General features: G+C 49.6%; 2 protein-coding genes across 2 annotated transcripts in view; both read right to left on the reverse strand.

Annotated features, from left to right (window-relative positions):
• Positions 1–1,532, reverse strand: part of LOC144142666 (transmembrane protein 62-like) — a 37,672-nt gene extending 36,140 nt beyond the window's left edge. Inside the window, exons 1-2 of the mRNA XM_077674326.1 lie at positions 1,066–1,532; positions 567–678 (exon numbers count right to left, since the gene is read on the reverse strand). Coding sequence (XP_077530452.1) covers positions 567–678; positions 1,066–1,248 — 295 coding nt within the window. The 5' untranslated portion in view covers positions 1,249–1,532. The remainder of the gene's footprint in view (positions 1–566; positions 679–1,065) is intronic.
• A 14,060-nt stretch (positions 1,533–15,592) lies between these two features.
• LOC144143016 (transmembrane protein 62-like) overlaps positions 15,593–25,364 on the reverse strand; it is a 35,513-nt gene continuing 25,741 nt past the window's right edge. Inside the window, exons 13-14 of the mRNA XM_077674839.1 lie at positions 18,554–18,672; positions 15,593–16,243 (exon numbers count right to left, since the gene is read on the reverse strand). Of these exons, the coding sequence (XP_077530965.1) occupies positions 15,764–16,243; positions 18,554–18,672 (599 nt within the window). The 3' untranslated portion in view covers positions 15,593–15,763. The remainder of the gene's footprint in view (positions 16,244–18,553; positions 18,673–25,364) is intronic.

Here is a 25,364-nt window from a genome sequence, read left to right on the forward strand (position 1 = left end):
GGTGAAACTAGGTTATTATTTCGTGACATGCTTCTTTTTGCGAAAGCTGTGTGTTAACCCTTGGCGAAACAGTTTTTTGTTTTACGTAGCACAGTCTCCGCCACGGACGAACATTTAGCGCGGAAAGCCTGCGTCTTGAGACCTCGTCATCTGATGGCCAAAACTTTTATAGCCATAGCATGCTCACACGATTTATAGAGGCCAGCTCTGCCCCTATTTTACTTTACTTTAAATTAACAATGCTCATGATGGCAAGGGGCTTACATGAATTGGTCAATTCACATATCTTGACTTATGATGTGCATCTTGATCTTTAATCCGGAAGGTGCAGAAAATCACCACAAAAAAAAATTGCTGTTGCGGCCTTATCTCCACAGAGATAAGGGCTTAATGCGTGTACAAAATTTCGGCGCGAGGTAAAGATACCCAGATGGTAAAAATTAAACCGGAGCTTTTTACTACGGCGCGCCTCACCGCCTGCATAGCGACGATGCGTTAAGCCGTACAATCAATCTTTTTAATACGAGAAAAAGACAGTTCACAACCTCGAAATCAGGGAGACTGACCTGACATCACGACGATCGGTGGCTTGATGACTTTCATGATGACTTCAGAAATGAACTCCTGCAATTCAGCCGCACGTTCCGGTACTGAAACACTCACGTGCGTGTCAGTGACCTGTTAAAACGCGCGATACGACAATTTTCGTCAGTCTATGCCACGCAGCTCACAACGGATCAACCCTAAATTCGCGTGACAGTCGCAAGTAAACTAAACGCTCGATTTCATCTCGACAGCGATGTTTGTAAACTCTTCCAAGTGATCAATAAGAATTAGGACGCTTCAGTTCATCAGACCCAGCTGAAAAGCAAGCAGTGTAAAAGGTTGCGAAACGTTAAGTGCTGCGGTCCTGGAATAAGCTATTCCCTTTTCTTGTAATTTAACCAAAATTTACCTAATGAAAGTATCCAGAACACCTACCAACCAACGCTTACACACTCTAAAGATACGGTACTCTCGGGATTGACTGACTGAAAGTTGAGAATGATCGCTAATCGAACCCACCTGAACGAAGTACATTAGGTGTCGATACTCGTTGTTGGGCACGATGTCCGCAGAAGAGGCGTCGTCAGGCTGGGCCGCCCAGAGCTGTTCGGTCCGACTCGAGTCGTCGATGCGCGCGACGTAGCACAAGCACACAAGAAAAAACACTGCCAGGCCCGCGAGCACTCGCTTGCTACACGGCATATTCCAAGATTCTTATCGCGGATGGACGAGTTGTTGGCCGGATTGGCATGAATCACAGGCAAGCGCGCGTTCTTTTCTGAATGCGGCGGGCACAGACGGTTCGAAGCGACTTGCTGGAAAAAAGGAATAATTTGTTGATGATGATGATGGTAGGTGGCAGAAAATGTGGCGCACTGAATGAATCGCACACCACGAGCGATTCCGGCGAGCACTTTGTCGTCGGCGATCATCGCTGCTCCTCGGCCGGCACGCCAGCGCAGCTGCATGACGCGTGCGCAACTGTTTTGCCGTTCCGAGCAGCCAAGCTGCTCTGTCGGGCGTGGAATGAGCGATGGACCGCGGTAAATGTGAACAGAAAAATGCAGAAATTCAGAGAATTGTCTACCGATGCGCAGCGTTGTTACGCCGTTGATCTTCATTGCGATTTTTATAGCCAGATTTGGTCATGAGTAGCCGGTTCTGCTGTTTTGTTGTTCTATAGTTTTCCTTTGTTTCTTTATGCCGGCCTCTTACAGGAGGGTGCGTGGCTGCAAGCGCGGCACTTGATGATGATGATTGCTAGTGGTATCCCCTTTGTAGCGAGGTGATGACGTGTCATCTTACCAAAAAAAATTAATATACCTATATTTTATAGTCTTCGTATAGTACTATCGCTGCTCTTAGGGCAGGCACAAAATACTTTTTTTTTCCTGTTACAGGTGGTAACTGCCCTAGGCAATATCCCCTCTCTGCTTTTCGTCCACCAGCATTGTAATCTTCTTTTCGTCCCCTCGACAGCCTCGAAGTTAACTCCCTCTGTGATACGCTTAAATCCTAGGGCTTCTGGAAGCCAAATATTTCCCTCATGTAGATTTGGATGCATACCCTCACATTCTAACACAATGTGCCGCATAGTTTCTGCTTCTTTTCCGCAGACCACGCATACCCCTTCATTTTGTGAATACTTCCCCACAAAGCGCTTAGTTCGCAAGCAACCTGGTCTAATAGGTGGAGCTGCACACAGCGCAATCTACTGGTTCGCTTCGAACACACCTTATATTGTTGTAAGCGCTTGCTAAAAAAAAACCCGAAGTTCGGCCTCTGGTAATAATAATTACGTGAGCGCAAGGCCCGTAGTTTATTATTTCGTTAAAAAATGGTTCCAAGACGAGAGAAGTGTATCTCTCACAAAGGTGTGACGATGACATGATGAAAATAACCAGTTATTTAATTATGATGAAAGTTCGCAAATTTTAACTGCCTGCACAAAGCAGGCCAGCGCGCTGTTTACTGACATCAACTACAAGGCTGAGCCTGCATTTGTTGTCGGCTTAAATAAAGTTTATTCAATCCAATCCTGCATTTGTTGTAGGTTGTTGTCTAGACAGGCAATCAAAAAATGTGGTTGATCCCTCTTTCATAGGAACCGGTAAAACACGAAATTTAAATGTACCTTCGCAGGAGTAGCTCAATGTTTATTGTGCATCGATGTGAACTTGCACGTCGCTATTTATATTTCATCGGTGTGGCACCGTTATACGCATCAACGTTAGACACCGGATTGCACGCGCGGGAGCATTCCGTAAATCCGACTGAAACCACAGGAGCTCGCAAACCGTCCGTGCGAACGAAACCAAACGGATTGTCAGCGAATCATTTGGTAAACACACGGTCTGCTGCAGCCATCGAGGAAAGAATGCCTTTTCTTTCCTCCATGGCTGCAGAGAAACGAGCAGCGGAGCGTGTCACGAGCGCGACATCCGCAAGTCGGCTTCTCCGCAGCTTACGTTGCGCGTCCCCCGTATACGTAGGCGCTGGCATCCGAGGCGCCAACTGTCGGCGCTCATTAGCGTCATTATGGGCTACTTGCCCCGCTATCATGGCATCACTGATTTGATTGTAGGGTTTAACACGCCGACGCAACGCAGGCGATGAGGCGTGCCGTAGTGGAGGGCTCCGGATTAATTTTGACCACCAGGGGATCTTTAACGTGCGCCGAAATCTCGTACACACGGACGTTTTTGCTTTTCGCCTCCATCAGAAAAGCGGCCGCCGCGGCCGGGAATCGAACCCGCGACCTTGTGCTCAGTATCATGGCATCACCAACTCTGAGGAGGGGTATAAGGCGCGTTTGTCGCCCTAATGACGCATCTGTTCATAGCGCAGTCGGGAGCGCGTTTCGTACCTCCCGCTGCGGCGAAAGAGTTCGTGGCTCGAATCCCGGCCCCGTCGCGTCAGTTGATGTTTTTCTTGCGATGTCATTTCCGTGACGGATATGACGTCAGTTAAATCTTGGTGGACCCCGGAATAGAACACTTGCGTATTAAAGTCTTAATCCAATTTTTCTGCTATATCCTGGTGAGCCACCCTATAACATGTCTGTTTTAACTGGTTTGTACCACAGAGCAAGAATATGTAGGAGGCGAGACGGCCCATTGCGGCAAGCGCGGGCGAGCGACCAGATAATGTCACAATGAAAACCAAGGCGGACTGCCAAGCTTCGTAGCTGCGACGGCAAAGGAGTCGGTAGCGGCACCTGATGGACGAAATAATAGCGGCCGCAATTCCTTCCGTGTCTGCGCAGTGCAATGCCGATCGCGGTGGCCGCGCAGTTTCTTCGCCCGTTGCAGATGCCGCTAGCTTAACCTCTGAGGAGCACTTGTGACATTATCTCGCCGCGCTAGGAAGGTTCGGTTCCCCTCCTATATTATTACTGCTCCGTGGTTTGTGCCATCTGTGGCGATGTCGCTTATGTGATAGGCGTGCTGAGCCACTTAGATCAATTTTCATAATTCCGAGAAACTGCGGCATTTTTACATAGTGTGCGTAATTCTTCCGAACAATCACCCGACTGGTTCCCTCTTTGAAAGCTTATGTGTGCTTGCCTGCATGAACTTTGATGTATGTGTGTTTTTTCTAACTTTATTGCTATTTGCTTGTTTGCTTTAATATGTAATGTCCTCTTACTGTCATGTTTGAGCGTATTCTCCTGTGCAATAAATAAAAAAAAATCCCGCCATCTCCACGAAGTGAATGATGATGAGAGGGGCGAAGCTAAAATGCTTATCGGTGAAACCGTGAAGCATAGTTATAGGTATTCTTGACGGCGCGCACCATCTGAATGAGTGAAGGACATAAGGCGTGTACGTAGCCGTGCTCGCGTCTCGGTTTGTAGCGCAGTGGGATTGCGCCACGTACCTCCCGTCGCGGCCAGAGAGTCGTGGGATCGAAACCGGGCGCCGCCGCGTCAAGACCACCACTCCTCGCTCGCAAAGCTTGAGACTTCCCACCGCTCCGTTGACAAGCCCGTCGACGACGTCGATGTTCTTGGTGATTATGTAGGGCTTAATTGTTTGGGACGATGAGAATCTCCATGGGTAAGTTGGCGAATTCGGTGTGTGACATTTTAGCCACCTTGCCCGTCGCCTTCTGCAGAGCGTCTTGTGTCGCGTACCCCCGGTACGTGTCTTGAGCTTGCAGGCGACGAAAGACAACCTCTTCTTCTTCCTCTCCTTCTTGTTGGGTAGCAACGAACGCGTTGAACGTTTTGACCTCTTCGGCCAATCTTTGGTTGGCCAATCCCTAGGGGGATCCTGCCACAATCACCATCGTGGTGCCGTGTACAGCAGCAACGAGGGACGGGACAGAGCCCGAGCAAGAGGAGCTTCACCCCTAAAAAGGTCTCAGCAACCTAGGGGTAGAATCGCGGGTCTTGGAACAAATTGTCAGGGTTCGAGTCCCAGCAGTGACAAATTTTCTGCAGGACGCGCGATTTTTTTAATTGTTAAAATTTCTCTTGGCTTTATTATACACCTTCTTGTCGTAGAAAAGGAATTATTTGGTATCATTAAGCCAGTTTAGGGGTTGGGCGCGGCCACGGAATAAGAATAAGACAGGAGAGTAAACGGCGCTTCTAGATAGGGCGGGCGCACAATGTCACAAGCGCTTGGCCTATAGGTTAAGGTAGCGGTACCTCTCGCGGGAGAAGAAACTGCGTGTCCGCCGCAATCGGCATTTTACTGCGCAGCACCGGATGAATTGTGGCCGCAATCATTTCGTCCATCACGTCCCGCGATAACTCTCGTTCGCCGCCGTAGCTACGGATCCTTTGTAGTCCGCGTTCGTTTAATTGTGAGATTATGCGGTCGCTCGCCTGCGCTTGCCGCAATTGCCCGTTTCGCCTCCCGTACATATTTGTGTTACGTGCCGTGCGTGACGCACGACTTACACCAGACCGACGAAAAGGCTGGACCTGCAACAGCTCCGTTGTTACAAAGACATCATTTGAATCCTAAGTGTAGTTACGTCCAGCTGTTAAATTTCGTATAAAGTAACCGCTCTTTTCGATAACTTCATGAATGCGTCGTGGAAGGTTCTCGTAAAGACACCTTACGATTTATGAACGGGAGTACAGGGTATCCCATTCCTCGCCAACTAGCGACCTGCATGGCCTTACTTGTTTCATATTATTGACAGCTATGACTGCTGGTTGGGTAACGTAGAAAGAAACATCTAATTTCGATTCGGTTGCCGTTTAATTACGAAGAACCATTTCATAATGGGATCTTTATTTTCGGAAGCGAATAAACCACCACGGTTGTTTTCAAGGCTTGGTATCGGCTGCTCTTTAAGCATATATTTTATTTCTTAGGTTCACTTCCTAATTTTCATTTTTCTCTTTTTTGTATATTTGCTGTTTAAAGTTCCACTTGACTAATAACCTGCACTTACGCTAATTTATCTATTAAATGTGTTAACTTCGCCAATTATGCATTTTTTGTGCCAATGCAGGGCTTCGCACGTTTGGTGCTGTGAAGGTAATCGGCTAGGAATGCCACGCGTTAAAAACCCTTCGCCCAAATAAATACCGAGTAACAGGTGTCCTCCGATCTCCACTCCAACTCCTTCTCTTTGTCCTTTTTTCTTTTTTTTTAACACCAGCAGGAAGAAAAGTTCTCCAGGACATCGGACGCACTACCCCTTCTTCACAGCAAGCACCGCAACGTATTCCTCTCACCACCCGTCAACGCCTCAAGGTCCATCCTGTTCCAGAACACATGCATCCTACCTACAACCGGGGACGCCGAGAGGCCAGGGTGAGGCTCCTTGAAAAACGACACAGCTCAGACCCTCACACACGGCACACAGACATTGCTCGATCTACAGACCACAAGCACACAACCCTTGTAGTCCTCGACTGAACTGGTAAATTAGCAACTGCAGCCTCCTATCGGAACCTACCTGTAGCAACGGCCGAAGCGCTAGCCATCGCTCACACCACCACTACCCACCAACAAAAACCCTACTTGACCATCATATCGGATTCCCAACAAGCCTGCCGCCTATACCAAGCCGGCCTCGCACCCCCTCAAGCCATCCAGATCCTACGACACCTCCCCGAAGACATCGACATCTCTATCATCTGGACACCAGGCCACACCGGCCTTGCAGGGAATGAGGCGGCCCACGCCGTAGCCCGCGACCTCCTCAACCGGGCACTCCCAACAGCAAGGCCAGGAAGAACCGGACAAGCCCCACCTGTCCCCACCATCCCACTCTCAACTTACCACCTAGTATACTCCTGTCCCCACCACCCTCACCCCATCCCATCCCCATCCCCTGAGCAGTGGGAGTCTGCGCTGACCAGCTCGGCGCCGGAGCGTCAACTCGCGCTGGTGCAACGAGCCGCGGATGCAGCGCAGGCCGGCGGCCTCCTGGACGAAGGAGGCTGACCACACCCCTTTCCCTACCCCTTGAGCTCAGTAAAGAACGTTTTTCACCACCACCTACCTGAAATACGCTTTGTATTCAGGTAACCGCAACCTTCATAAATGGATCGATCGTCCCGAATGGCAAAGAACCATGGGCAGAGGAGCCGCTCCCCTTGTTACGGAGGTGTGCAATCTCTACGCCCCAGAAAGTCATTAGATAGTTTTAGCAGTCCGTCCGTTCCGTCGTGTACGTTGTTACCGGGTTTACCGGGACCCGTCTGCGCCTGCGCGCGCGGAAGGGCGAGGAGGAAGGGCGAGGAGGCGCGGACATGGCGAAGGCAGGCCCACGGAACTAATCACCTACCGCGACGAATGTCCAAGTGCCCAGACGGGTTCACCTTGGTGGAAACAAAAGCGCTCAAAAAACAGGGACGAAAGAAGACGTAGACAGCACGGTGCTCCTTCGTCCCTGTTTTTTGAGCGCTTTTGTTTCCACCAAGATGAACACCTACAACCTAGCCCAACTTTCCATTCTTCTGCCCAGACGGGTCTCGGGCAACCCGGTAGCAACGTACACGACGGAACGGACGGCCTGCTAAAAGTCTCTATTAAAGCGAGCATCACCGTAGCGGCCAGGCATGACCCCGAATGCTACTGCCTGTCTTCTTCCGCAGCGACAGGTATACCTGTTGCTGCCCCTGATATTTTCCCGCCCTACCTCTTGTGATATCGCTAATCTTGAATGGTGAAGCACATGATGAGTGTTTCTTTTATGAACAAACACTGGGGCAAGGACGGCAAAAAATGCAAAATAATTGTACGCGGGTCCTTTTGCTGGTCAACTGCTTTCGAAAAGACACAAACCCCTGATAGGAATTCTTTCACCAATGAACCCACCGCGGTGGCTAAGGCGTTGTGCTGCTGAGCACGAGGACGCGGGTTCGATTCCCGGCCGCCGCGGCCGCTTTTCTGGTGGAGGCGAAAAGCAAAAACGCCCGTGTGTACGAGATTTTGGCGCACGTTAAAGATCCCCAGGTGGTCAAAATTAACCCGGAGCCCTCCAATACGGTGCGCCTCATCGCCTGCGTTGCGTCGGCGCGTTAAATCAATCAATCAATCAATCAATCAATCAATCAATCAATCAATCAATCAATCAATCAATCAATCAATCAATCAATCAATCAATCAATCAATCAATCAATCAATCAATCAATCAATCAATCAATCAATCAAATAATGAATTAATAATCCCTCGATATAGTATTAATTAATTAATTACTTAACTGAATAATTTATTCATTAGTCAATTGATTGATTATTACACTGATTAATCGATTGCTCAATTGATTGATTTATTCATCGATTGATTAATTGATTGATTAATTGATTAACCAGTAAATAAATCTTTCACCAATCACGCACTTCCGCTATCAGAGTTGCCTGGCGAGAGTTTGGCGAGGCGCGGCCTGCTTCTTCTCCTCCGCTGCTGTATGCCCACGGCGAGATCCGTAATTCTTTCAGCTTACTGAACTGGTTGCTATAAAGGAGAGTTTCTTACCGTATCCATGCCCCCTCTTTCTCCTAATGGCCTCGAGATCTCATAATAGCCCACTTATAGCGAACCTGGTCTTAACGAAATAACGGCTATAACGAACAAATTCTTCGTTTCCCGTTACCATTTGTATGCTTATATTTTGTGTCCAGATATAGCGAAAAGCGGATATAATGATCTGATTTCAATTTTCCGATGTGTTCGTTATAAGCGGACTCGACTGTATTAGTAGACAGCGGTTATAATGATCCTTGTTGAAATATTTCGCTATGAATACACGTCCCATGAAACGATGCATGCATGCGGGTTCACGCGAGAGCCTACTGTATTACGTTCTTGTCAGAAGCACACAGTGTGTGCAACAGGCGCTCGCAAAATCAAAGATTAATAGCGCAATAGGCTTGCAAGAAAGAACTGTATTTAGCAACTTCACCGGAAATTTCTACACCTGCTTGCAGTCGCAAGCGGGTCCATTAAAAATTGGCCGCGTATCTGCTCCTTACGAGACGATAGTCTCTGTAGACATTTCCCAAGGAAATGCCCCCCTTCGCTTTCCCGCTCACCTCTCATGCTGTTCCTGTTATGTCGCGCTCATCCCAAGGTAAACACACTTAAGGTTTGCTCAAGGCGATTTGAATTTACCGCGTTCCACTGCTATAGACGGGGTTCCTCGATGCCAGCGCTGCAGTACGGCGGATACGCGCGTGAATCGGGGCGGCCGACTTCAAGGTTTATAGAACCGCGTTGCCGTGCTCCACGTGCGTTCCAAGCAGAACGTGAAATCTCGGTAGTGGAACCTTTCTTTGCTGTTGCCGCGTGATTTCTCATATGCCGCCAGGAGGTGGCGCGGGCAACAGCAGGCGGTACGCGTTGTTCTACAGTAGATGTAGAATATCATTTGCTATGAAAAAGCAAGCATGCAGGATTTTTGTAAGAAAGAACACTGTAAATATCCCTTGTGTACTAATTTCCTGTCTTATATTTGCGTAATGTTTTGTTCTTGTTCAACAAAGTTGACAAGTATGAACATTAAAACCGGGCTTAGACGTTTACATTTGGCTGTGAGTATATAAGATATTGCGCAGTAAGCACTTTGCTTTGTCCGGGTGGCTGAATCGAGTTACAGACAGACAGACTGACTAAATTTTTAAAGTGCGAATGCACTTCTTAAGCGAGCCTGAATTGTCCGCCGCCGTCGTCCGCATAGCAACAGCTGCGGGTGCGCGCGCCCCTCGTCTTCCCTAGCAACGGGGGGAGATGGGCGCGCGCTACTCTCCTCCTCTCTCCGCTCAGTGACTGCGGGTGTTGGGCGCCTCCTCTCCACTTCGGGCGGGAGAGCTCTCGCTCGCGTAGCGGGCGCTCCGCATTCCGACGCGTGAGGGCGCTCGTGTAGCCCTCGCCGTAACGGCGGGCGCTACTCTCCTCCTCCTCTCTCCGCTCAGTGACTGCGGGTGTTGGGCGCCTCCTCTCCACTCCAAGATCACGATATCCACCGTAATCGCGCAATCAACAACCGTGCATTCGCACTTACACACTCTCCCCCTCGGGGAAGTGCGAGGGAATTTTTTGGGTTTAAGTAGCCCAAGAAAGACTATCGTCTTTAAAAATTTAGCCAATGGCGGTAGTGAGGCGGGCGCGTAATATTTACAAACCTAGATGGCCACCCAGGTGAACCCTACATCCTCCTCTTTAAGCGTCGAATTAAATAAGAATCGCTGAGCAATTAAACATGCTGGTCGGCTAACCCGACCTAACAGATATCAGACTATAGTTATTTCCAAAGAGAATGCCTCCAAATTACCTAAGAGAACATGCTGCAGTGAAAAATGACTTTTTTGCGAAAAATCAGAAGCACTAAGGTATCGCATCCTGGCCGTATGCTTGAATGGCCCGTGGCTATACCCAGAGGCCCCTGAGACCGAACAGGGAAGCCGTGTTGTCAGTTGCTCATCTGAGTAGAAGGAGTGCTCCAAGGTAAACCAGCAGATAGAGTGCAGTAGAGCATGTGGTTGGGCTAGTCGGTGCAGCACTTCAAGATTAGAACAACTGCGCGTCGAAGACAAGACTACTACAAAGGGGACAGGACGGGCGCTGCAGACTCACAACTGTCAATTGTCAGTCTGCGCTTATCTTCTCCCCTTTGTACTAGTCTTGTCTTCGACGCGCAGTTTTGTAGCGTGAGCTGCACTGGCCGAGGTTGAGCAGTTTCGCGTGGCTCCTGGAGAGCCATGCTGCGCATGCGCGAGGAGCAGTGACGTCACACGGCGCACAGAACGTTGCTCGCCGCCCGGCGTTTCTCACACACCCTGCGCTCAGCGTCTTCGCCGACCTCCGTTCCGCACGTCGCGGCCCGGTCCACTTGATGATCATGCGAGGTGTGGCCGGGTGTGGAACCGATGGCTCGTGCGTCGCAGAAACACCGGCGTGCACCTGTGAAACCAGCTTAGCTCTTGGGCGATTGGTTATGCTGCGTCGGAGCCGCTTGATAAATATAAACATGTGTCACATAATGCGCATACCGTGTGTGTGTCGTTGAAGCAGCCGTAAGCTTGATAATCAAGCTAATCCTAGAACCAGGAGAGCTAAGAATGACCGGCTGAGCCTTAGCTCACACTGCGCATATCCTGGCATAGCCGAGCTGAGCCACTGCTAATTTTTTCTACAGCAGATGGAGCTAGTGGGGGTGGTTCCAGGCGGCCAGTTTGTCAAGCATACATCCCACCAACTTTGTGTGGGCGCCGCCGCACCAAGATGGCGTCAAACAGTACCGCATTCTACCTTTTTGAAAACAAGTTGAAAAAACACGCGTTTTCAATATGTCAGCATACTGTTTCATTCGGGAAGGCGTCCCCGAACCGGGCTCCGTCACCTCCGTCAATGAAGCGGCAGTATGGAGGACGAGCAGCCAGCAAAAGCTGCTGCCTCGGTGTTGACGACAAAAAGTCGAAGGCAAAACTTAACTGGTTTACACCATGGCGAGAGATGAACAACGACGGTACAGGAACATCACCCTTCAGGGCGAGCTTACACCAGGACTCGAACAGGGCGACAGTGGGTCCGATGCTGTCAAACTTATGCGTTTCGCGCTCGGAGGAACCGCATATTTGTCCCCGAAGCGATAATCATCAAACAGCTTTCCTAGTGGTCTGTACGTGGCACAAAAATAGTACAGACACACAAAAACACTCTTTCCCAAGTTCGTGAGGGCCGGCAGTAGCGGAACTCGTTGAGTCTGAGATAGGGGGGAGAGAAAATCCCGGCAAGCGGCGTCCGCTGGCAGATGCATGTCTCTGCATGAACAGATTGTTTTAGATGCGAAGCATCTCGTGCTAGGGGCTGTGTCCCTCCCTCTCTCGTTGTCGTTGTCCGCCGTCCGCACTCTACAGCACATGCGCGTCTCTTCAGCCCCGTCAGCGTTTGGGCTAACGTCTTCGCAGTCCACTATAAAAAGAAATAGTTAGGCGGCGCCCGGTTTCGATCCCACGACTCTCTCCGCAACAGGAGGTATACGTGGCGCTCTTCCCAGCGCGCTACAAACCGAGACGGGAGCATGTGCTACGAAAGCGCCTTATGTCCTTCACTCATTCAAACTACGCCAAGGGGCTACTGATACAACGAAGGCACGCGAAGCTGAACGTCACCGGAAACGACGAACTGAAAACTAATGGGAACTTCAGTCGACCCCGTGGCTGCTTCGCATACTACTCAAAGTTCCCCAACGGGAAGATGGTGTAATGTTTTGTATTTTATAGCTGCAACAGCTTGAGTCACTGCCGGCGACGTGCCTGCGCGGCGGAAATTCTCCGGCATGTTGTAGCCCAGCCGAGGAAGGCGAGCTTTCTTGCACAACACCGGAGCTCGACACAAAACTTGCAGCTGCGTGCAGAGGGTAGCGGCGCGCTGAATGGTAACAATAACGACTACGCAATTTGTCGTTACAACTGCGTCCTCTTTCTGACTGGCTTTCAATCTTTGGGATTAAATTCAATTCTAATGATAACAAGCACTCAGGAATATGGTGAAGATAGAGTAACATTGAAAATGCGGCCTCCGCTGGCTCGGGGCACCTTGGGGTACGCTTTTGAACGTCCGAGAATGGAGGAAAGGCTGTAGAGATACACCCTAGATTTATCTATTAGCAAACAAGGCATTTTTGGTCGTCGAACAAAAGGCGAGAGAGCCTCTTTTCTATACAGGTAAACCAAGAAGCACACTGAGCATTTAGTGTTTATTTATATGCAAAAAATCTATACGTTAGCACCTTGGTAAGTTTCCCAACTGTGAAAAAAAATGCATTTAAATTCGTTTTATTTATTTGTTAGGAAAGGACACAGGGAAGTATGGCGTGAAACACGAACACGGACTGTAGTAATGCAGTCAAGTAGAAGCGGAGCTGCAACGTTAGTAGTCGCTCTGTTTTTACAATTATTGGTAGGAGAAGGTTTACGGGGCCTCAGCTTCAATTACCTTTTCAGCCGAGCGCTCGAACTGGTTCCAGGAGAAAACGAACAAGCGAAATTTAGAATAAAGCTTTTGTTTGATCGAAGTACGCAGCGCCCTATATACCACTTGTCAGAAATGTATTTACTGCCTGTGAAAGCAAAATGTTCCTTACGTGATCAAAATAATAGTGTTATGGTACGCCGCACTGGCATTCAATTTTAGATCATAAGGTTCCGAGAAGCTCAGAGATTGCTGAGAGGAGTTCAAGGAACGCGTGTCTGTGCTACAGAGTAGAAAACCTTTTTCATGTAATAGCAGTTACACTGAAAAAAAATTGCCGCGTATCTACTCCTTTCGTTGCAAATGTCGACGAGAGACGATAGTCGACTGGCACCCCTGCCAAGTAAATGCCTCCCTTCTCTTTCCCGCTTACCTCTCATGCTGTTCCTCTTCCGTCTCGTTCCTTCCAAGATAACACGCCAGAGGTTTGCTCAAGTCAATTTAAGTTTACCGCGTTCCACTGCTCCAAGTCGGGTGCCTCGATGCCAGCGCTACCGCACGGCGGAGACGCGTGTGACTCGAGGCAACATACTACAACGTTTATAGAACCACGCTGCCCTACTCCACGAGCGTTCCAAACTGAACGTGAAACCTATCTAGTGGAACCTTTCGTTGCTGTTGCTATATGGTTTCTTAAATGCCGTCAGGAGCGCGCGCAACAGCAACGACGGTTTTCTGCAGTTGATGTAGTATTTCATTTGCCATCGTAAAAACTAAGCATTCTAGAATTTTTTAAGAAAGGAAAACTGCGAATATCACGTATGTATTCATTTTCTGCCTTATGTTTGCGTAATGTCGTTGGTCTTGTTTAACGATGTCTACAAGTACGAACATTCACACTGGTCTTAGACGTTTAGATTTGACGGTGAGTATGTAAGACTATTGCTGGATTTTGTTTCACTTTGGCCAGGTGGCAGAATAGAGTCACAGACATACAGACCAAAATTTAGGGGTTTAAGTAGCCCAAGAAAGACTATCGTCTTAAAAAAATCAGTCACAAGAATTTGAAGTTTGTCCGCCCAGCACAGAAAGACGGCGTCGGTATCAAGCGGTCTACCGAAACGTGCACTCACACTCGCGTACCGCTTCCCACTCGAATGCTGTCACATTTCACAACGCTACCCTCGGGCTGTGCATCTGTTGTTGTGGACTGAAGCAACAAAATTGCGTTTGTTCGGTTGAACCTGAAACAACTACCGTAAATACCCGATTCTAACGCGCCCCCGATTCTAACGCGCACCCGATTTTCTGGCAAAAAAAAAACGAAAAAACTTGCACCTCCGATTATAACGCGCACAGAACTTTGTGAGCAAGAAAAACGAATGCGAGAGAATACGGAGATTTATTTCTCAAAGTAATCTCGCTCATCTCACTCCTCGTCGCTCTCCGCTGACCACAACATCTCGTCCTCGGTGCCGTCAAGAGCGTTCGCGATGCCACACTTCTGAACGAACGTTCAACCATGGTCGACGAGATCGTGGCCCACGCCTCGCACGCCCATCCCGCAAGCTTCTCCAGAGGCGCACCCTTCAGCCGACCGGTCATTTCGAACGCGTGAGAGCCGCTGCTGCCATTGCTGTTATCAAGCGCGCAAGTGGAACGATTTGACGATTTGTGTGAACGCCGATAGAAAAGCCTAGGCGCCTATGCTTCCTGCGTCCGAAAAATTTGCCAAGACCTTTGGCGCCATCTTGAGATGGCGATGGCGATGGGTGGGACGAAACTTCCGCTGTTCCGGCAGTTTGGGTTTCGTATCCGATTCTAACGCGCATGCGATTTTTCGACATATTTTTCCGGAAAAAAAGTGCGCGTTAGAATCGGATAAGTACGGTAATCTACAAGGTAGTTTGGGCACTTTTAGAAAGTCTTCTTACTTCGCTCGCACGTGAAGTCCACGGGAAACAGTAGATTTTGGTTTATTACCTTTGAATAACACACTTAACTTCATTTGCACTGCTGAGATGCGGTTGTGCCTAAACATTGCCCTGGAACTCCCACAGAAGTTCAGCAGTGCTGTATGTCACAATATTTGCGCCAGTATACTATTAAAAATAAGCAAAACAAGGATTCTGTACCCATACAACCAGCGCGGTAGCAGAGCGCGTACAACCAGCGAACACGCAAATCTAACAATGATCGGAATGTACGGTTGCCTGCAGGATATGCAGAATAAGAACGTCTGACTAATATTTTACGTCAATCGTTGCAGCTGAGCACGTGTATTTCCATGTGTATTTCCATGTGTGCGTGCGCGTGCATTTGTGCAACGTCGACCACTTTGTGGATCCTTCCTCAAACCATAATAACTGAACGTACGTTCCATCCACAAAGTTCCAACGTGTCTTTCCTCCGAGACAGCGTTAAGCTTATTTTCGTGCCATTGGGACCAACCATAACAAAGATCATAAAAATACAGGACAATATGTAGCCCTGTCACGTTTAGCGTTATACCCTGGGTAAGCCGACTAAAACAAGGAGTTAAAAACTAATGGTTCCATTTGAAGCGTAACTTTCCTTTTATTATATCTCGCACTGAAATAAGTGCACCCCAAAACCGGCAGGCATAGTCCCTTCCATAAGTTACAAGCCCAACTAAGCCGCACATTAATAAACAGGGTTTTTATGACTTGGGAATAGGTTGAGAAGGAGGAGCCGGCGGTAGTGGAGAAACGGGCGACGGGGATGCCCGTACGTGCAATTCAGCAACAGGCACAGTTCCCTCCACAAGTTTCAAGACCAACTAAGCCGCAAATAATAGGGTTTTTAGTGACTAGGGAAGAGATTGAGGAGGAGGAGGAGCCGGCGGCAGCGAAGGGACGAGTGGCGGTGACGTCCTTCCGCTGGAACTGGCTTTGCCGTTGGCTTCGATTGGATTCTCGGTGGCAGCTCCACTGCCCCCTGAACTGGCTTTGCCGTTGGCTTCGAGGGGATTCTCGGCGGCAGCGCCACTTCCTGCTGTACCGCGGGCGAACTGCTCGTACTTCTCCAGAAAGCGATAAGGCAGCGTCCGTGCTCGATGCCAGCAGACGATAGAGAGTAGCGGCGTGCCGGTGGTCAAGAAACCGAGCAGCAGCGCTAAGTAACCGTAGGCGAGGACGAAAATGGCCGCCCAGAGGTTCTGGAGGACAAGAGCGACCACCAGGGGTACCACGCCCGCCAACGGCGTGGCAGCGCCAACGAGCAGCCCCCGGCGCCTCCGCCACAGTGTGAAGGTCACACAGAGCAGCAGCGGCAAGTAACACAGGAACATCTGCAAAAAAAAAAAAAAAAAAGAAAAATTGCACAAAGAAGTTAAAGAAATTTGAAAGAAGGGTGAACGTTTTCTACTATCAAAAGTGAGTCAAAAGTGAGTCAAAAGTGAGTCAGAAGTTTCGCTTCAAGTGCGTCCAATCGATCGTCAAACTTTCAAAGACCCAAATCGCAAACGAAGACCGAACCCATGCGAGGATGTCTTGACAGTAAGTAAAATTAACTACCAACGATCTAAATGTATACCGATCCGCTGTTTATGAGATAAAGCTATGCTATTATACTCCTTCTCCACGATCTATGCATGCATTGTCTTATCTAGAACCGTTCCTTTTCCGCGATTTTCAAGTAACTGTTTTGACCCAATGGAAGCCCGGTTCCACGCACGCGTCGTGTTTCCAGAGAAGTTATCAGAGCTTTTCGGCCGACCAACCGGTCAATGGGGAAATGCACTAGTTTGTTGACAGGACACCATCGGTCTTACTAAGAAAGCTGTCGCTTTAAAATATTTCTTCTCACATTCTTTCGAAGGGGGATGGCTATGCAAAGAAAGATTTATGCAGCGGTCCAGACAATTGATCTATATCATGTATTATGCCCTGTTGGTAGAAGAACTGTCAAAGCTTCAAGTTCGGAGCAATAAAGTGGTCGGCAGCGTATGGGTACGCGTTGGCGTCCTCAAGCGGGGAAGCTTTAATGTGAGCCCAACCCGGGCAAAACGTAGACAACGCATTACTTTTTATGTAAAAGCGAAATAGCTTAGAAACACAAAATCTTCTTAGATTGGCAGTTGCTGCATTTTGACGATAAAAAAGGGTTTTCTCGTGGCCATACGGTGTCCCCACATTGAACTGCACCGCTGAAGGGGTGGATGAGATCTTCTGCGCAACCTCATCAATGCGGAGGGCAGAGAGAGATAAACGTCTATTCTAACAGTTTCACATACCATGCCTTTACCAACATCGGTATGGATGGAGTGTAACAGTTTTTGGGCCGTATTCAGAGTCCCTCCTCCACTCCATTTGCTCTCTCTACTCGACTGAGGGCAGGATTCCGCAGTGCTTATGCATTGGGATATCGATTTCAAGGATCTCCTCCGCTGCAGGCTCGATTGGAGGAAGGACTCAGAATACCAAGGTTTGTATCAGAAACGGGCTTGAGGGACATCCTTTCTCGTTGAATACAGCTTCGCAGCCGCAATCAGGTTATGGATGGACGGACAATAACAGCGATAATGCATTTACCAAAACGAAGGCTGCTTTAGCTTAGCTAGATCTTTTTCCCCGTGCTGAAGTTTCCACCGGAGAACTTGCTGTTACGCGGCCGCAGAACACGTACCGTAGTTAGGCGACATCTCCACAGTCACCACAAAGGCCACCCTCATCCCTCTTGCATCAATCAAGACATAGTCCACGTGGGTTGCTGAAGAGATAGCTATCGCCTTAGCCCTCATACATATGAAGCACCCGCTCTTTACCCCGGATTCACAAGGTGCCTGCAGAAGCTTTTTAGCCAGGAAGGTGGCCCCTTTCACTTTAAATTTACTCTCGCCACAACAACCCTCCCGAAAAGTTGACATCATCTGGACGGCTCCAGGCCATTCCTCACTGATGGGCAACAAATTTACTCCTCAGCAAGCCTGCGCCCTCACTCTCCAGGATTCTGAGGAGACCACATCGTCCATCCCTCTTGTAACATATCAATACATAACGCAATTCTACCGGTCCGACAGACAACACTTTCGTCTCCTCACCCTGCAATCTCCAAAGAAAAAGAATCGCTACTGCGCAGAATACAAAGTAATACCTCTCCTCATCCAGTTCGCCTGCATCGTGTGTTTCCAAGTCAATCCTTTGCTGAATGCTAGTTCTGCTCACAACCCGGAACTCCACCTCATATATTACAAATACAGTGTGAACACAATCCCGAACTCTCTCCTCTCCGATCCCCTCTTGACCAGCGGTCATCTGGACGTCCAGCGACTCCTGGAATACATAGCGAACACTTTCTGCTCATCCCATGAATTCTCGGAATAGGGAACCACACCCACTACAGAGGCTCAAAATTAAACATTTCATACCTAACTCCTACATACCTACCGACGAACCATGGTTAATGGTCAACGATGTATTTACAACATTTACACGTGGTCATGAGAGCTAGAGTTAGTGCAGGCTGCCCGCCAGCCACTCCCTCGTCGTCGTTGATGGTGGGTCATGGCGCCATGGGGCATTGCCCACCTACGTTATGACGATACACGAGTGGAGCAGCTCGCCGTGCAAACGGACGTGCGCCTGGTGGGAACACTTACATAGGTGATGCCATAGAAGGCGGAAAGCCCAGGGGGTAAATACGTCCCGTAGACGAAGACGCCCCAGATAAAGCAGATGCCTACGTGGCCTTCCACCATCTCCCCCACAAACCAGGGTCCTGATGGAAACAAAGAAAGAGGGCGAGGGCATAAATTGGGGCTAACGCGCAGCCAAAGTTATTACATGTGTGCGCACAAACGCACAAGAGATCAGCCACATGAACCTGCTTAACCTTTTTTTGCCATAGTGTGCCCGTTGGCATAAAAATAACTATTTACAGGTAGAGATAAGCATCCGTCTCTAGAAGGTAGGCAAGAAGGGAGCGGTGCCGAACCCACCGCTGCCGGAGAGGGCAGGTGTGTGTGTGTGTGTGTGTGTGTGTGTGTGTGTGTGTGTGTGTGTGTGTGTGTGTGTGTGTGTGTGTGTGTGCGTGTGCGTGTGCGTGCGTGTGTGTGTGTGTGTGTGTGTGTGTGTGCGCGCGTGTGTGTGCGCGCGTGTGTGTGTGGGCGTGGGCGTGGGTTCGCGCACACGGGCGCGCGTGCGTGTGGGAATGCATTCACACCCGTCCTATAGGTGGTATTCAATGAAAACGTTTAGTGGGCGATTTCTCCGCCTATCAACACTGAAAACCGCCATGTCGGTGGCACCGTGCCAGCGCGTGCGCTTTGCGCCCGCATCTCGCAGAAAAAAAAACCCAGCGGACATCGTCTGCTGCGTTTCAGCCCGATTATCGGTAGTGGCGTCAACAGATACAATATTAATCGCACTCACATTATGTGGTGGTGCTCTACCTACCCTCGAGCACTTCGAATCCACGGAGGATGAAACCGCGGCTGCGAACGGCGCGCATATCCGACGCTGCAGTTGGCTGCCGCCGCGGATGTCGACGCAAGTGCACCCGCACCGCATTCACGACTTTATGTCTGGTAAGCGCCCTTTATTGCGTTGAGTACAAAAACCAAATAATTTCTTTGAAGAAATGGTTCGCGCGTACGACGATTTAGTGCTGGCTTTCTCGTGCGCTAAATATTTCACACTCAGCAAAACAACTCACGCCTAACGCTAGCGCGCAGTGGCTGGCAATCAGCTGATCTGCGGCGGCTACTTCATACGCGTCTGGCAATAGGTATAGATCGTACTGTGCTGCACTCAACAGCACTTGGCATCGAGGTATTAGGGAGTTTTAGCTGACCGTTTCTGACGGTCCGCTCCTCTCCGATTGCTAGCGGGAGCGCCATTGCGCATGCGTGGCGCGCAAAGGCGCTAGCGGCGATATCGGAGCGGGGTCCCGGTCCACTAACCGTGCGGAATATCAACATGGCTGCCCCGCGATGCGAGCGCGCTCCTGCGAACTCCGTTTCTTTAGTTGAAACGCGAGCGACGAAATCGCGAAAGCGCTTCCGAATAGGCAAAGGTGCCACGCTCCTCAACAAGCTTTAGTACGGAAGCGAAAAACGCCGACCGAAGTGCGGGGCTGCTTCTATGCAGCGCCGAGAAAGACAGCCTTGTCTTGGCTATTCCAAAGTTTATCGGCTTTTTTTAAATAATTTAGAAGCATTATACCGTGCAAGCGACTACACCGTTTTAAAAAGGTGAAATAAGGCACTAAACACGGTACTTTACATTACTTGAGCAACCAAATTCCAATGCGTATCTTTACTTCGCGACGACGTTTTGGTTTGCCCACGCACAGGGCACGACCAGTAAAGCGAATCATTCCCCGTCGAGGGAGATACGGTTATCGCTTAGCTAAAAGCCTTTCTGCCGCTGACGCTCCGGTTGTGCTTTGCGGGCCGTCGGGAGGAGCGTCAAAAACAGCCAGCTAAAACTCTCTATTACTTTGCGTTCAGTGGGCAACAGTTCGGAAATGCAGTTCCTGCTGTCAAACGGACCACTGCCCTCACGTTGCAACCTTTGTGCCACGACCGACTCGCACTCGCTCGGAGGTGTGCGCGGAGGCTGGGGTTGAATTGCAGATAAGGTTGTCACACTCGTGAGCGGAATCATGACTTTTCGCGTAACCAACGCTATCGCGGTACAACTGACTATCGAATCACTCGCACACGCCTTGCACGGAAACACAAGGTCACGTCGCGGCCCGCGGCCTGCCTGGCTGCCATGAAGTGATGGAGGAGAAGAGGGATGCCTGATCTGGGGGCCGTGCGCACAACGTCGCCTTGGCAACAGACGCTTGGCCACAGATATGGCGGCGCACTCGCATGGTGGCCTGCATGCATTACACGCCAATGAATACCGCCTATACCGCGGAATATGTACCCCGAACCTAACAAAGATAGAAAATGAGGAAGAGCGAAAGCCTCGCAGAAGAGATTCAAATAAAAAAGAAACATCCCCCTCGCGAGGGGCACGATCAAATGCAGAGCATTTCCACGAGGGGCGCGCCTGCAAGTCGTAAGGATTACGTATTGGTTGTTGTTGTAATTGTTGTCTTCCAGCGTAGACATTGTCGATGAAGTCGATGGTGAAACGTGAAACGTGCCGTGAACCCCCTGCCGCGGCTATGACGCAACGTGGAGCGGCTATGACGCAACGTGGCGCGGCTATGACGCAACACAATCCAACACAATCCACTTTAATCCAATCCAATCCAAATCCAAACCAATCCAAGCCAAGCCAAGCCAAGCCAATCCAAGCCAATCCAATCGAATCCCATCCAATGCCCCTCGCGAGAGAGTGTTATAGCGCCGAAATCGCGCCACCACACGAACGCGTGATGTTGACGTCACGATCACGCCACAGATGTTAGCGACCGGAGCGCGCGCGAACGACATATGTGGTTTAAGCCCGAACCGACCGCGGCGAGAGAGCGCGATGCGATCGCCCCCACCTGTTCTTGCGCGCGAACCGACTGTTGCTCAGCGCGAACCCAACGCGGCGAGAGAGGGCGTTGCGCACGTCCCCACCTGTTGTGCGCCCGAACCGAACGCGGCGAGAGAGGGTGTTGCGAGTGGAGAGAAGGCGAGGAGGACGCGGGGGAGAGGGTGAACCTGTGGCCGACGGTTGAATGAGTCAAGGATATAAGGCGCGTTCGTAAGCTTACATGCTGTGTCGGCTTTGTGGCGCACTGGGTAGAGAACCATGTACCTTGCGTTCCGTCCGCAGAGTCGTGGGATCGAAACCTGGCGCCGGAAAGTATTACTTTTTTATATAGTGTAGGTGGAGCGATGCGGACTACGGACGTCAACGCGGGTGACATCGTGAGTTACTGAAATGCTCTGCATTTAAAACGCCGAAAACGTTGTGTTCGTGGACGCCGCGTAATACGCGGCCCGTGATAGCAAGACCGTGGTAGCTATCGACCGCAACGGCAATTCCGTAACTAGCGGCACGACACTGACGTCGTCGCCGGAAGCGGCAGAATATGCGGCCATTGCTATGGCGATGACTTGCACGCAAGCTAAATTTATTGTCAGCGACTCTAAAACTGCAATTCGGAATTTCGCAAAGGGACGGATCTTTTCCGAGGCACTGAGAATTCTGGTCGGTTTCGAAGACCAGAGAACGGTCCAAATCGTATGGACGCGGGTTCACTCTTCTCTACCCGGTAACGAGAACGCTCACGACGCGGCTCGAGGTTTGGCTAACCGAGCCGATCACGTCGCGGAAACATCTGAGCCCTTCTCGCGTGCTGGGACTCGTGGGAGGGACCGTATGGCCTCATGCAGAGACATAATTAATCATTACAGATTGGAACGGGTTAAATATCACCCCGCTCACTGTACTCTCAACAAATGGCAGACTGTAACATGAAGCCTCTTACAGACAAATAGATTCCCCAATCCTGTCATGTACAGTGTAGGCTATGTACGGGCAGGGCAGACCTACGCCATATTATTAGGGAATGACCACACAAGAAGGATCCGCTAGGTGTTTCGTTATTAATTAAAAGCGAGGGGCAGTTGGAGACCGTTCTGCGCAGCTCTGATGTCGTTTCTCTTTATCTCTCAGCGCAGAAAGCCGCGAGCCAGCGCAGCTGCCTGGGGGCGAGGGATAAGGCATTCCTGGTCCTCGCATCGTAAGCTGGCCAGCTCTCACTCTCATTATTCAGGGGAAGGGGATGAGAAGGGCTTTGGCACGTGGGGGCATTCCCAGACTAAGTGGAAAGTGGGGTTCGGAACGGAACGACAAGTGCAGTTGTAGGGGCAGTGAAGCTGGAGATGTAGCGGAGTATCGAGGTGTTGTAGAATGTGTTTGTCTGTGGTCGATGGCAAATGCGAGCCGCCCGTGTGGTGAGGGATGGGTATACAGGGGTGGGTATTGAATTCGGAGTTGTTTATGTTTTCCTCTATTCCTCGTGTACTCAGTTATGTTAACGTAAATAACTGTATGTAAAGCCTTCACTTATTCTCATCGTATACACCACGCCTGGAATTCGTCACTCCGGCCACGATCTTCGAGAACTTTAATTCCCATCGCTCTGCTCAGTCTTGTGCCAAATCAACTGGAGCTCAGCTATTGGACTCCTGATCGACACCGGACTTCAGGGAAACGGACATAACAAACTTTAGTCCCCTCTGTACCAGTCATACGTATTGCGTACTGCATGAAATGGCAGGATCCTATGAATATTCTGTGCATTCATAAATTAAAAATATCCGAACTGCTTCTTACGAAAGCTTCGCACAAGAGTTACAGCATTTACAAGCAATGTGTGCACGAGTTCGGATCCCAGCAATGGAGTGAGAGAGAGCCCACAACCCCTCACCGCGAAGAATTGCTGTGAGTATACCCACAGCATGCCAAAATTCGGCAGCTGCCACAACTCTGCCCGCATGTGAATCGGTACAAGAGTTCACGTCTTGGCCTTAAAGGGGCCACGAAAACCGAATGCCACTTTGTTCAGTTTCAAAGAACTGGCTTTTGGTGACTCACGCGACTCCGTACCAGCCGAGAAGGGCGTTTTCTTTAACCCAAAATAACGCAAGGAATACTTAAAACCTTTTAAATTTCGAGCTACAATGACATAATGTGTGTTGTAATATGGACCAGCACTAAAACACACTTATTAGCGTCTGCACGCCAGCAGGCCCCACTAAAATCGCCGGGTCAAGTTTATTGGCGGTGGCTTAGGTAGGCGGCCTGCCAATCACACAAACAATATTCTCTAACGCCATATCGAAATCACCGTAAAGTGTCTAGGGAGTCAGCACTGCACGTTTCCTTTAATAGCTCCATTACTAAGAAGCAGTACAGCTGTAACCTGACAAAAAAAAAATGCCCGCGTATCTGCTCCTTTCGTTGCAAATGTCGTCAAAAGACGACAGTCTTTATCGACTTTTGCCAAGTAAATGCCTCCCTTCGCTTTCCCGCTCACCTCTCATGTTGTTCATCTTCCGTCTCGTTCCTTCCAAGATAACACGCCAGAGGTTTGCTCAAGTCCATTTAAGTTTACCGCGTTCCACCGCTCCAAACCGGGTGTCTCGATGCCAACGCTGCCGTGCGGCGAAGACGCGCGTGAATCGAGTCGCCCTACTTCAACGTTTATAGAACCGCGTTTCCCTACTCCACGTGCGTTGCAAGCAGAACGTGGAACCTATCTAGTGGAACCTTTCGTAACTGTTGCCGGTTGATTTCTTAAAATGGCGCCAGAAGCTATAGTGGCGCGGACGACAGCAGGCGACGGAGGAGCGATTTTTTTTCTGAAGTTGATGAAGTATTTAATTTCGCAAAAGTCAAGCAGGTATGATTGTTTATAAAGGAACACTGCAAATATCACTTCTGTGTTAATTTTTTGCCTTATATTTGCGTAATGTGTTGTTCTTCTTCAACAATGTTGACAAGTATGAACATTACACCGGACTTAGATGGGTACATTTAGCTGTGACTATATAAATATATTGCGAAGGCATTGTTTTACTTTGGCTGGTTGGCTGAATCGAGTCACAGACAGACAGACAGACAGACCAAAATTTCTGGGTTTAAGTAGCCTAAGAAAGACTATCGTCTTTAAAATTTTGGTGTCCGCGTCAGCAGAAATCTGCCAGGCTACTACTGGCTGCACAAAGAAACATCCCAGGCTTCTACTGTCTACTGACTGCACCCAGGCTACACAAACTACTGGCATCGCCAGGTATAGAACCAGGGCCCGAATGCAGAAGCGGTGCGAGAGCTCGTCATCTTGACGACTAAGCTACGCCCACACGTGGAGACGGGGAGACAAGCGGTGGTTTGCATTCAGCGTCTGGGGAGGGGGTGAGCGCTTTTTAGAGGCGACAAATGAAACCAGAGTGTGGGGGAGGCAGTGAGAGACATGGCGTCATAGCCATGGGTGCCGCCCCCTCCTCACCGTTCGAAAGACGCTCCTCTCCGCTCTTTCTGCCGACGCTGTGCGTTCGGGACACCGCCCCCGCAAATCCCATGCAACGGCTTGCAGAGTCTGTGGTTTCACTCTTTTAGAGCCCCGTGTGTGCATTCAATGACGCCGCATGGGTAATCGTTGTGTGTGACGTTTACAGCTTCGCAGTCGAACCGCCTTAAAGGAGCCATGAAGAGAAGATACAACTTCGTTTGAAAAAAGTTGAAAAAACTGGGATTCAGTATCTCACTCAGCTCCATTACAGACACAAAAGATGTTTTTTTAACAAAAAAAGCAAGAAGTATTTAGAAACTCAAATTTTGCGCCACAGTGACGTGTTATGAGCAAGAATGACGTCATACGGGCCAACAATAAAACAATTTTCAGTGCGTTAACTGCACGTTAGCATTCAAGTGATGCGGTCAAATGGAACTAGAGGCCCCATTACAGACGTCCAGTCGTGTGTCGTCGCGACAGGACAGTTAGGCGGCCGC

This window comes from Haemaphysalis longicornis, unplaced genomic scaffold (assembly GCF_048455015.1).
Source record: "Haemaphysalis longicornis isolate Haplotype H1 unplaced genomic scaffold, Haemaphysalis longicornis Haplotype H1 scaffold_6, whole genome shotgun sequence".
Classification (NCBI taxonomy): domain Eukaryota; kingdom Metazoa; phylum Arthropoda; class Arachnida; order Ixodida; family Ixodidae; genus Haemaphysalis; species Haemaphysalis longicornis.